This window comes from Mytilus californianus, unplaced genomic scaffold (assembly GCF_021869535.1).
Source record: "Mytilus californianus isolate M0D057914Y unplaced genomic scaffold, xbMytCali1.0.p SCAF_6, whole genome shotgun sequence".
Classification (NCBI taxonomy): domain Eukaryota; kingdom Metazoa; phylum Mollusca; class Bivalvia; order Mytilida; family Mytilidae; genus Mytilus; species Mytilus californianus.
The window spans coordinates 81,261,620-81,274,975 of NW_026262712.1; the positions used below are offsets into that span (position 1 = coordinate 81,261,620).

At 30.8% G+C, this 13,356-nt stretch overlaps 1 protein-coding gene across 3 annotated transcripts in view; it reads right to left on the reverse strand.

Moving 5' to 3' along the window:
* LOC127704446 (uncharacterized) overlaps positions 1 to 13,356 on the reverse strand; it is a 49,710-nt gene that overhangs the window by 1,860 nt on the left and 34,494 nt on the right. For 2 of the 3 annotated variants that reach the window (XM_052208494.1, XM_052208492.1), the window contains exons 11-16: positions 13,215 to 13,248; positions 12,444 to 12,559; positions 11,231 to 11,254; positions 5,740 to 5,781; positions 2,819 to 2,850; positions 886 to 1,007 (exon numbers count right to left, since the gene is read on the reverse strand). In XM_052208494.1, the coding sequence (XP_052064454.1) occupies positions 886 to 1,007; positions 2,819 to 2,850; positions 5,740 to 5,781; positions 11,231 to 11,254; positions 12,444 to 12,559; positions 13,215 to 13,248 (370 nt within the window). The remainder of the gene's footprint in view (positions 1 to 885; positions 1,008 to 2,818; positions 2,851 to 5,739; positions 5,782 to 11,230; positions 11,255 to 12,443; positions 12,560 to 13,214; positions 13,249 to 13,356) is intronic. The other variant, XM_052208493.1, reaches the window with a different exon arrangement.

Below are 13,356 nucleotides of genomic sequence, written 5' to 3' on the forward strand. Positions count from 1 at the left end.
CGATTGTTGTTTTGTGGACATAAATCAGGCTGTTGCGTTTTTTCTCATTCAAATTTTTTTACATTCTGTCATGTGGGGCCTTTATAGCTTTCTATGTGGTATGGGTTTTGCTTATTGTTGATGGTCATACAGAAACCTATAGTTGATAACATCCTTGTCATTTGGTCTTTGTAGGATAATAGTCTCATTGGTAACCATACCACTTCTCCATATTTTATATTCTAATTATTTTTTCCCCATTCATTTGGGTACTGTAAATTCAGAAATTATTGCGTGCATTTATTATTGCGATTTTGTCATTTTAGACTAAAATGAGATTTTAATTTTTGCGATATTGAGAAAAATCCTGTTTAATTCATATAAAAAAATTTCAAAATTTGAATTTAAATTATTGCGATTATTACCCGGTCGCATTTTTCGCAATAATTTCTGAATTTACAGTAAATTGTTTCTGTGCTTTTTAACCTACAGTTTTAAATGGACTTTATATAAATGCATGGATAGAATTCCTACTATAAAATATTTGATATCACTGAGAGTTGGTTGCTCAACATTCAGTGAAAAAAAGAGCTCAGAATTATTTTGAAATTGTATTGTGCATGAAAACTGACAATCCTTGACAATCAAGATTGGAGTTGAAAGCACAAGCCACTTGCACAACTAAACAAAGATATACCGTAATTGCTATTAATATCTCAGCTCTATTTGGACTATCTTCAAAATTGGGCATGGGTAAAATGTCTACTTGAGCAGCAATTTTGTATGGACACAACATAGAACTTGGCATGGGTAAAAGTGCTACTTAATCAACACTTCTGTACGAAGTTACAAAAAGAAATAGGATGGATAAAAGAGCTACTTGATCAACACTTCTGTATAGCTTACCATAGAATTAGGCATAGATATAAGTGCTACTTGGTCAGCAGCTCTGTAAGGACTCCAAGTCTGCAGCGTTTCTGGCATTGGTGTATGGTTTGTATGTACAAACATTGGCTCATGTTTCTTCTCTATAAAAAATAAACAGTGTTTTTAGAAATCATATTAATTGTATGAACACCTTAATGTCACATTGCATCCAGTGGAAATATTTCATGCATGTTCAGGAGGAGAGCAACTAAACAATGAATACAGTATGTAGGTCATGTAATAGAATAAACTGGGTCAAGAAGAAAATTTGGAATGCCACTGGAAAACGAGAATAAATTCAGAAATGAGCGCTGCGAACAGATACCACCATGACCACAAAGAGTTGACACACTTAGGGTTCTTTGATTTGAAGGTTGGTAAAATTTAGTATATAGAAATATATTCAAAATCTCGGATGATTAAAAATATGAATTAATACTCTATTTGAGAAAAACCTGCATATACTCATGAAAAAATACTTAAGAAGTAACTACTCTTTTGTTTATACATGGAAAAGTACTTTATGTGTATCCAAAGAAAACTATTTTTAAAATAAAATATGAGAAGATAGCTCTTATGAAGTATTAAAGTTTATTTATCAATCAAAGCATTTTCTTTTCAAATAGAAAAAAAAAAACATCCACATACACTAAAATAATTTTACTTTTTTATTTTGACAGAATAATCTTAAAAATATATTTCATTTTTGCAGTGAATACTGTGGATTCATTAATTTTCGTGGGTATTAATTTTTCATGGATCAAGGAAAACTTGCATTTTCGTGGATATTTGATTTGTGGTTTTGCCAATCTCTGCATACAAAGCCTATAGAAAATTTGGAATTTGTTGAACATTTGAATTAGTGGTTCACCTGAACCAACGAAACCCACGAAAATTGGTATCCAACTAATTAAAATGAATCCACAGTATGCTAATTTCAGTAAAATTCTATACCCATTGATTGTAGTTATTTGCAATCAAAACTCAAATAAGACCCTTCATCTACCTTATAACTATGCAAATGGTTGAGTAATGTACCACAGAATAGATTGAGGAGTAATATTTTTTTGCACTTTTTACTTGACATTATCAAAATAAGTTTACTAACGGGGCACTCCAAGTTATTTACAAGCACCAAAGGAGTAGGTCCGGTAAGGGCCGATTTTGGCCTCAAAATTCAGGTTCATCTGATGAAAGATTTTAGACACTTTTTACACACTTTAAGTGTCTACTTCAGTCGATTCAATTAGTTTATGTGAAAGATTTGAACTGATTTAGTCATTGAAGACGCTCAAATTCAAGCTTGAATATGAAAAATCTATCAAATAAGCCATAATATGTCACTTTTCAGATGGTTTTTGTCAAAAATGAAAGTGGCCGCATCCGTGTTCATTCTCAACCTTTATATATATTATGTATTATCATCAAATACAACTTACATTTAAATATTAAGAATGAACACAGATGCAGCCACTTCCATTTCAGACGGAAACCGTCTAAATATTAACCAAAATGCTAAAATTTCGAAGATTTCAGTAATTTAGCATGACTTAATGATGCTACTACCCGATACATGTGCATTGTATTGTCAAAAACAGTCCATACTAATGTAACAGAAGTATTCTTCTTTCCAATAAATAGCTAAAAATTTACAGTTTAACAATTTTGTAAAACTGCTATATTTTGGGGCCAAAAAGGGGTCTTACTGGGCCTACTCCTTACAGACTACAGCCAGTAACCAATACAATTCTTCTTACGTAACATCTATTTCTAATGCTGCTATAAAGTACATCAAGGCAATAAGTAATAATTGGGATTTGATTCTAGGATATTTCTTAAGATATCAAACCTAAGAAAATTGTAAAAAAGCAATATGTGCTTTTCAAGCTGTCAAAATGAAACTACAAATTACCTGATTGGGCTTTTAAATCATCTGCTCTAAATCTGGAAAAAAATTAAAATTCAACTGAAATATTGTAATGAAAATATTTCTACTGCTTCTGTAGCTAAACTAAAATCTTGTACAATTAATATTAATGTAAATACTACTTGAAGATTATTTTGATGTCAATGTAAACGTCATTGCATGTCTAATTTATATTATAAATATGAAATAAAAGTATGAAAGTGCATGAGGTTTCATGGTCACTTCCCTTGAAATTTTTGTGTTCACATGTTGTGAGTAAATTACTTTTTCATGTTATTTTCACATTTAAAGCACCATCAATACTCCCAAGATTTTCTTTGAAACGGGAATGACAGCTTGCATGGATAAAAGTCATTCTCTTTTCAATATTTTTCTTCTTAAAAAAATCTAAAGATGTAAATAGTGAATCATTTGATAATGTTATTTAGTGAATAATAAATATGACAAAAATGCTGAGGAAAAATTAAATTTAAAATTCAAAAATTCCAACATAAGATTAAAAATGCTCAAGGAAACAATTAAGAACCTGTTGTATTTAAACAAAACTTATTGACATACATAAATTATTAAGCTATTAAAAATAAATCTATTTCTCAGCTAAATTGCTATCAAATTCCTGAACTAATGCAATGATTTTTTTTTATTCTTTCTTTCATTAGAATCAGAATTTTGTACAGAAATGAAGTGTGAATGTACACAGGAACCAGTTTCCATTCACTGATATCAGTGTAGTACAGTAAATTAACTAACTGACATTGGCCAGTATTTATTTTCAAATAAAACAAAGTTATACTGTGGATTCATTTATTTTCATGGAAACCAATTTTCATGGCTGGAGGAAAAATTGTATTCTTGTAGATATTTGAATGCATGGTGTTGCCAAAGTTTGCACATCAGACTATAAAAAATGTGTACTTCATTGAACAAATCAATTCATGGTTCACTTATACCCACAAAATCCATGATCAATTGGTATTCCATGGATAATAATAAATTCACAGTACTTTAATTGGTGGGAAGATACTTTTTTCTATAAATTCCAAGCTTTTTAAATATAATTACCTTAATTGAATAAATTATAAATAAAATAAAAAAACTTTCCAACATCATTAAGCTCTGAGAAATAGATTTATTTTGAGTAGCTTGTTGAGAAACATTAGCAGATAAAATATCTGTAGCTAAATGATTGATTGAATAAATGTAACTTAAATAATAGAGACATTTTTAAAACAGTTTTTGTTTTATGTTTAAAGTTTAAAAATTGTTGTCTGAATCAGTGGTGTTTCCAATAGACCACTTTCGAGTTTTGACCTTCACCGGAAAAGTATGTCAATTATGCACGCCTTTATGACCGGAAAAGTATGTCAATTATGCGCGCCTTTATGACGTCATTTACCAGATAGAGGGGACCGCTTGTATCCCTGCACTATTAAAGTTCATTAATCGTCTTCGTGATTGTCATTATGCAGGATACACTAGAAATAATGTTTGTTCCGTAGGTACTTAATCACAATTCCCCAATGACAGCAGTGCTGATCATCAATTATAAGAATTTAATTAGCTGAATAATTGTGCAATATAGCATCATATTTTTTCAACCACTCGCTCAACATGGGAAGGAAGTGACGATGCCCCCAAATGCACGGATGATGTTCACTAAAACCAAACTTTTTGACGGAAATGCAACAAACTCGAAAGTGGTCTATTAGGTTATTGCCATAAGTGAGGCAAAAGTTGAAAATTTGTAAAAAGTCTACTAGATTAAAGAAAAAGACATTTCTCTGAACATAACTTTTCTCTCTAAATATGAATACAACAACAGGATATGAACTAACTCAGCTCAGAAGGAAATACAGGGAGATGATCTACCAATGTTTTTCTTTAATCTGACTACATATTTTTAACAGTTGTGATATTTTTCCTTACATAACTGAGTCATAATGTGAAAACTGTAAAAATGGAAATTTTTATCAACTGGTTACTTTTTTGCAGAATTGTAGCAGAATAAAAATGTGGAAATATAAACACAACAGCATTAGATGACAACTGTAATCATTTTACATCCAATTCTATTCTGGTGTTAACCAATTATTTTTATTTAACTGGCAAATTCAATTTTAAATCATAAAGGATGGTTTGCAGTTTCAAGACTGTAAACATTTTTGGCAGATTCTGCTTCAACTATGCAAAAAATGTAAGGTTTTTTAAATTGATTGGCACATCCAAAGAATATATTTCCATGTTTCAGTAACAAAACAAAAATGGGATATTATGTTTTCCTTACATGTACTCAAAGACTGAAGAGTTATCTGATAAAATATCTTCTCTGGAAACATTTAAAAATATCATAAATATATATAACAATTATACTCATGCATATCAACATATGACTCTCTATCAATTCTAAATACATTATATTTGACAATCATATAAGCAATATAATTTTTAGTTATTGCAAAATAATTAAATCCTACTAAATTGTGTGTTTTATCATCAGGAATAAAAAAAAAAAAAATTCTGTATAATTTTTCCATCTACTTTACTGTATATGCTTTTTTAGGACAATGTCTTGATTGGCCTACTTTCTTCTTTGAAGTTTTTTTGGTTTACAGCTCACTGAATCATTCACTGCACAGTTTCCTAATGACTTTAAATAACAAATTACATCCTAGACTGTTGGTCAACAGCAATGGGTTGTAATTTAGCTTTTTGGAAAGTCCTTGGGATAAGAATAAAAGACAACCCATGACTATTGCTAAATAAATGAAAATAAACTGTACTGGCTCAAAACTAAATCATGAATATACATCTCATTGAACCTTGTTTTCTTCAGTTTTGTAACCTTCCCAGTACCACAGCTTTCATTATCTAGAACTGGTCATGCATTTACTGTAAACCCAACTTACCCTTGTTTGGTCTGTGTCTTATTTTCAGGTGAGACTTTGTTTCTGTAAAATTTCAAAAATTAGTTAGAATGTTACTAGTACAAAATTATTTATTCAATCCTGTGAGTGGATATATTTTAACCAGTAATTATCCCTTCAGGAAACTTTAAGAGATGGAAAATGTTCCGGCACCAAAAAAAAACTATTTCTAATATATATCTGAAAATACTGAATCTTACTTTGTTATGTTGCAAACTTCAACAATGTAATATAAAAAAAACTGCAAAGTGACATTATATTTTAATATGATATGAGCTAATAAAAAATACAATTTATACAACCAGAGGCTCAAAGGAGCCTTTTTTGCTCACCTGGCAATTTTGCATAAAATAGATGCAAGGCAATAAGAATATTTGTATTGAATGATTTTCTATCTATCTTTTATAGTTTTCAAGATATTAGGTCAATCAAAGTGCTTGTGAGCACTGACGGGTAAATATTGCATTTATTTTGCAGTGGGAACTAAAATTTAAACAGCATTGGAAGGCAATACTATGAATTGGATCAACTACAATTATAGACAAAGGTAGATAACTCCAATTTTTAATATTACTTTGACAACAATATCATTGATATTTTTAAAACAGATACTAGATTCATGCATCATGCACCATGCACAATTTATGTATTTTTTTGACAAATATGGTTATACGCAATAAAATTGAGAATGGAAACAGGGAATGCATCAAAGAGACAACAATTGACCAAAGAGCAGAAAACAGCCCAAGGCCACCAATGGGTCTTCAACACAGCGGGATTTCACAGTGGGATTTCACAGCGGGATTTTATCCCGCACACGGAGGCAGGCTTTAGCTGGCCCCTAAACAATAATGTATACTAGTCCAGTGAAAATGGACATCACACTATACTCCGAAACATATAAATGAACCAAAATTAAAAAAACATACAAGACTAACAAAGGCCAGAGGTTCCCGACTTGGGACTGGCGCAAAAATGAGGCGGGGTTAAACATGTTTTGTGAGATCTCAACCCTCCCTAGCCAATGTGGAATAAACAAACTCACAAACACATCATTCTGTAACTTGAGTTTTTGAGTATACATTTCATTGATAAATTCTTTGAAATGTTTGTGGATAGGTTGCATAGAATGTTGTACTCAATAAATTTTGTTTTATTTATCTCAAAAGAAGTGATAAATTCTGAAAAATTGATAACTATCAAGTCAGCCCCATAAGAGTTTGATTGCATGAATACAATCTTTACCCCAAATATCATCATTTGAAGGCAATATCTCCTAAAAAGTGTGGACTGACAATTTGGGCCATGGTCTTGTCTTGTTGATAATTTTTGTTGCTTATAGTTTCCTCTTTTTACTATGGCTTTCAAAATAAAAGACAAAATCACAATAATCGGTAAAAAAAAATCAGTATTTAATGACAATAACTCCTATAAGAGTCATCTGGCATTTTTCGCCATGTTGACTTATTTGTACATCTTGTATTGCTGATCATTTTTTCTGTTTAAAGTTTCTGTATCTATATCTATATCTAATATAGTTGTCATGATAATAACGAAAAATAATTAAATTGTCATTTAAGGGCAATAACTCCTATAAGGAGTTGTGTGACAATTCTGGTAAAAATGGACAGTATAACAATAGGTAGATTTGACATTCTGAACATTTCTGCCCCCTGCCTGATTTCTCTATCAATCATGTGTCTATAACAGTTTTCAAGATATTAGCCAATACTTGCATTTTACCCATATGTTTTATTTTTAGCAATGGTGGCCACATTGGTTGTGTGGCAGGTTCATTGGACACAATTTTTAAAATTTAATACTCTTAGGATGACTGTCACCAAGTTTGGTTGCAATTGGCCTGGTAATTTCAGAGAAGAAAATTTGATGTAAAAGTTAACAAAGTTGGACATTTGACTCCAAGTGAAGAGAATAGCCCAAAGGGCCAACTGAGCTAAAATTATACCATGCTCTATTGATTTTCCATGCAGCAAACTACAGTTAGGAAAATGCTGGTGTGTATGATTCTAATAAACAAGCAGGATATAATATAAGATCTATCTTTACAATTATTTTAGCTTAATGGAACCATGTGGTTATACTATTGTATAGAAAAAAGATGAGAAGATGGCAAGTTATAAAAGTAAACCATTATAGGTAAAAGTATGGAGCCTTGGCTCACACCGAACAGCAAGCTATAAAGGGCCCCAAAAATTACTAGTGTAAAACCATGAACCACATCAACAAACGACAACTACTGAACATCAGATTCTTGACTTAGGACAGGTGCAAACAATTGCAGCGGGTTTAAACGTTTTAATGGTACCAAACCTTCACCCTTATCTGAAACAATAGTGTAACATCACAAAATAGAAAGAAACACTATAAAATATCAATTGAAATGGCTTAACTCAATTAAAAGACATATTAACACCAGTGAACATACACTGAACAAATAAATTTGATCTATGATACAATGTAAATACAAAATAAATAAACTAAGGGAAGAATAATTAAAGTAACATGTTATTCCGCTGTGAAATGTTAAACAATTTAAGAAAAACAATATGCTTGATAAAAAATATCAGCCATTTGCAATTACTTTAAACACAGGTAAATGAAAATAATTTTGTTGTTAGGTATACATGTACAGTTCAAATGGAGAAAGGAAATATTTTTACAAAATAAATAATTTTGATGTTCATAGTACGAAGAAGTGAAAATTTATAGTAATACCAAACACTTATAAAAGCTGGTATATAAACCAGATATAACCCTGAATAAGTAAACATTAAATAACAAAAAAGCATTACAATTAGTATCACCAGGTCAAATAAACAAGAAAGTACGATTTGAGAGTACTCGCAGTTACTGACAGCCGATTAAAAGCCAAAAAACAATTACTAATAAAAAATCATGCATCAGAGACTAAAATCAACTAAAACACATCCCAAGGATTTATAGATATAGGAAGATGTGGTATGAGTGCCAATGAGACAACTCTCCATCCAAGTTACAATTTATAAAAGTAAACCATTATAGGTCAAGGTACGGCCTTCAACACGGAGCATTGGCTCACACCGAACAGCAAGCTATAAAGGGCCCCAAAAAATTACTAGTGTAAAACCATTCAAACGGAAAAACCAACGGTCTAATCTATATAAAAACGAGAAACGAGAAACACGTATTTTAACGTCATGGACAGTCAAAGAAGACATGACTTGTGCAATGCCAAAAATAAATGTATCGACAGGCAGTAGGATAATTAGGAGTTAACCTCTTTATACTCATTTATAGATCAAAATGAACGTGGGTGTGTCTTTATACATCCCGTTTGAAAAGAATACAAATTTAGTTATGTTTTAATTTGCTGATGACAAAATCGATATTAGTGCCAATGTAAACTATATTCAAAGATCTAATTACAACATTGGTAAGATAACCTTTACTAATAAGTTTGTTTAAAGGTTCGATGAGTTTACACGGATCACATAGTGATTTCCGCGCTTTAAGTACAATATTACCGTAAAATTTAGGATGTGAAATACCGTTTTTAATCAACAAAATTTACTAATCAAATCTTTGTATCTATGAAAGAATTTAGTAAAAGTTTACGTAATTTATGGTAACAAAATCCCTGACTTAATAATTTACCAGTGATGCATTGATTACATTCGTTAAAATCTATGACATCACTATACACACCGGCATAACGAACGAGTTGGGATATATAAACACCGTATGATGGAGCCAAAGGAACATCGCTGTCTAAAAAAGGAAAATTAACAATAGGGAATGAAAAGTCGTCCTTTGTCGTAAATTTTAGTATGGAGTTTTCCTTTAGAGATTGAAATGTCCAAATCTAGAAAAGGACAACTACTGCTGTTTATGATAGATTAAGTTAAAGTAAGTTCTTTTGGGTAAATTTTGGTAGTATATTTAGAGAACTCTGAATTATTTAACAAAAAATATCATCCAGATAACGGAAGGTATTGTTGAATGTATCAACCAAATGTAACAATGACGTGTCTTTACTGAGTTTGGTCATAAACTGAGATTCATAGCAATACAGGAATAAATCTGCTATTAAAGGGGCGCAGTTAGTGCCCATAGGAATACCTACTACTTGTCGATACACTTGATCGCCGAAACGTACATATATGTTGTCCAGGAGAAAATTTAAAGCTTCAATCATATCTTCACATTTCCAGTAAGTGTATCTAGCATACTTTCCTTTTTCGTTACAGAAAAAGGCTTTAAACAAGTTACAGCAAATAAATTTGCAATGAGATTTTTCAAAAGACCATTTACTTAAATATGAAAACTTTTTCTTGATAAGATTGTGTGGAAGTGTAGTATAGAGAGTAGAAAAATCATAACTGTCAACAGAATTAAAAGGACCATCAAAAGCATGTATTACCAATTTTAAAGTCTTTGGTTTGACCAGGCCGGGTTTGGTTGAAGAGTTACAGGGAGGCAGTATATAGACTTCATCTTAAGGGTATGACTCTCCTGCTAGGGTTCTCCATTTTGTGGTGCAGGGTATGTATAAATATGTCGTCATGTCTGATCAGAATAGGGACTTCAGACCTGATGCCTCTGCACATTAAAGTTAATAACAACTCTCTGTTAATTTGTTCTAGTCCTATGCATGAAATATAATTGACTAATATTTGTTTGCTTAATGCCCTGTTGCAATCAGTGTATGAACACTGTTGCTATCTTTCCAATAGAAGGTTGTTTAAAAACAAAACAAACTGGGTAAAAGTAAGATTAAAAGGTGTTGGGGTAAATGTGTACGCGACATCACACATAACATACTTTTAAATTGATTTAAAAAGTCCTAAAAGCTATGTGGTAGGAGTATTCCAACCAATTTAGTTTTTCTAAAAGCACACTTAAGGCACCTAAAAGCAATTACAATGTATAATGGTATAGCATATAACCTGGGACAAAGAAAGTTACAAGTCTCATCCTATTGATACATGAAAGAATAGTGTGATCTTGCAGTTAGAATATAAGATAAAAGCAACAATTTTGTCTCAGCTTGCAGGACTTTTGTCACAGGCACTACAAAATTACATTATACGAACTTGCAACATTCGTACATAAAGGTAAAAAAATTATCACATCATATCAAGAAAAAATACATATTATAAAAGAATATTACATGTAAAACTTATAAAACATAGCAACCATATTATTCAAAAGGCATACTGACAAGTTAGTTAGGGGAGATAATAAATTGATGATCATGGAGAAAATTAAACTTCCCATGCAAATGAAACAAAAACTTTCAGATCTACTTCACATTAGAATGATTCAGTCAAAATAAGTATGATATCTAATTTATGATTTGCACAATATCAACTTAGAATTAAGTCTCCAAAATTAAAGAAAGGATAAGTTATCCTTTTCTCCATCATCATCATCTAGAAAATCTACATAAGTTGAGACAATATAAGATCATCACCTATGTCTTTTTCTTCTCCTAGATCTGTTCAAATTTCAATATGCAAATTAAAAGGTCAAAGTGAAAGACAAAATTTAAAACTAATTGGAGATGTGAATGAATTGTGAATTGTGAACAAAATAAATGGTAGACATCTGCCATATATATAAAACATGCTGTGATGGTTGCAAATTCACACACATTTTTTTACAATTTTAGTGACACATTTAAATACACCTATACCTGTGTGTAAATTTTCTAATTGGGGTAGCTGATTTTGCTACTTTTTTTGTTCTGTGAAAATATAATTAGGTAAATTATAGTACACGTCAAGTCACTAACCAGTTATAGATTGAGAAAAACCCAAAATTCATTTATTTATGTAAATTATCTACTGAAAGTGGAAGATAAGTAATGGTTATAAAGCCAAGGAGTTATCTTTATACATTATTTTAATGTTGATAGAAGTTTCTCTCAGTTGAGATGTACAAAACACATATCCATCACAATGCTTTAGATAAATTCAATACTTAAATTTGATAAAGCAAGTATATGCTTATATATTTTCTGAGGTCCATCAAGAATATTTTCAAAGCTTATAGTTTGAATGTCATATGAATAATAGTTAATCTTTAAGCACATATTTGTTTGGAGATTAATTAATTGGTGATATTTAGGACAATATCATGTTAATGACATATGAATATATCCTGCTTTGTACTACAAATTTTGAACATGCTAGGTAGCTCATAAGGTAATAGTCTGCCCTACTCAAACATGTTATTCTGACTCCAATCCGACCAGTCTTTACAGTTTCTCCTGAATGACATGTGATTAGCCGAAAAGTAGCAAATATAAAAAATAAAGTTTTTGGTTTGACTCAGCCATGCAATGAATTCACAACCTCCTCACATTAGGTTAGACTACTACCACAAGAAAATGAGGTGGTTACATATAAAATTATTAAGTTATTTCACTGTTAGGATCAATGAAGAGTTCCAAGATATAACATTTTACAGGTTTATGTAATTCATAGAGACTTTTCATCTATGACTAACAAAAATTGCATCTATGATAAGTTTGACCCCTGGTGGTCAGGCAATTACTTACACATTGTTATTCATAAAAGCATTTGTTCGTCAAGTCAAGTTACTGGTTAAGTTATTAATGTTTAACCTATTGCGACAAATGAGACTCTATTATATAAACTAAAAGCTTGGCTTTATATACCTACCCTTCACCATTGTTTATAGATTCAGCAGGTGAGATGAGTGCAAAAGCATCGTCTAATAACCGATGCATCCTCTGTCTTGCCTCTCGTAAAGACTCATCTTCTACGAACCCTTCATTCTATCAAAAAATGAATTATGGGTAAAAAAAGGTTTCCTTTTTTGTAATTTCTCACTTCAGTACACTTAAAACAATTCTTTTTTTAACGGATAAGTCTAAAATTTCTTCCGTAAATCGGAAGTATTTTCTCACATACCTGAACATGCTTAACAAAAGGGTTTTTGAAATTTTTCAAAATATATTTTTTATTTGATATTTATCGATTAATGAATTATTTTCCAAACTTCTCCAGTTAAAAATAAGATTTCATTTGTTTTAACCATAGCTATCATCCTATTTATGGTAAAATGGTCGAGATTTTATAAGAAAAGTGAAACGAAAAGGCAAACCAACAATAAATAAAACAAAAACGGACATGTAAAGGTCAACATTATCTTCAACAAAAAAAGATTGCCTAGACCATATTTTAGACAGTTCATTCCAATTATTTTTGGTTATTTATGGTTTAATGCCATTCACATGGTTTCCAGATTTAACTTGAAAATATAAATTTTGAGAGAATAAAAAATTTCTCAATCCAGCCTAAATTTTTTTCATCCAGTTCTTGTTTTCATCACTGATAAATATGTTTGCTTAAAATGAAGTTTGCAGACAAATATAAGCTTGACCAATCAAATCTGGCATTAGACAAAACTTGACATGAACTAAAACTTACCTGTTGTCCTTCTTTATCTTTTGAACGGTTTTTTCTAAACGAAAATAATATTGCAGATATATATATATATATCTTTGAGAAAACAAGAAAACATATCAATTTTATAACTTGTAACAGCACTGATGATCATTTGTCTCTAAAA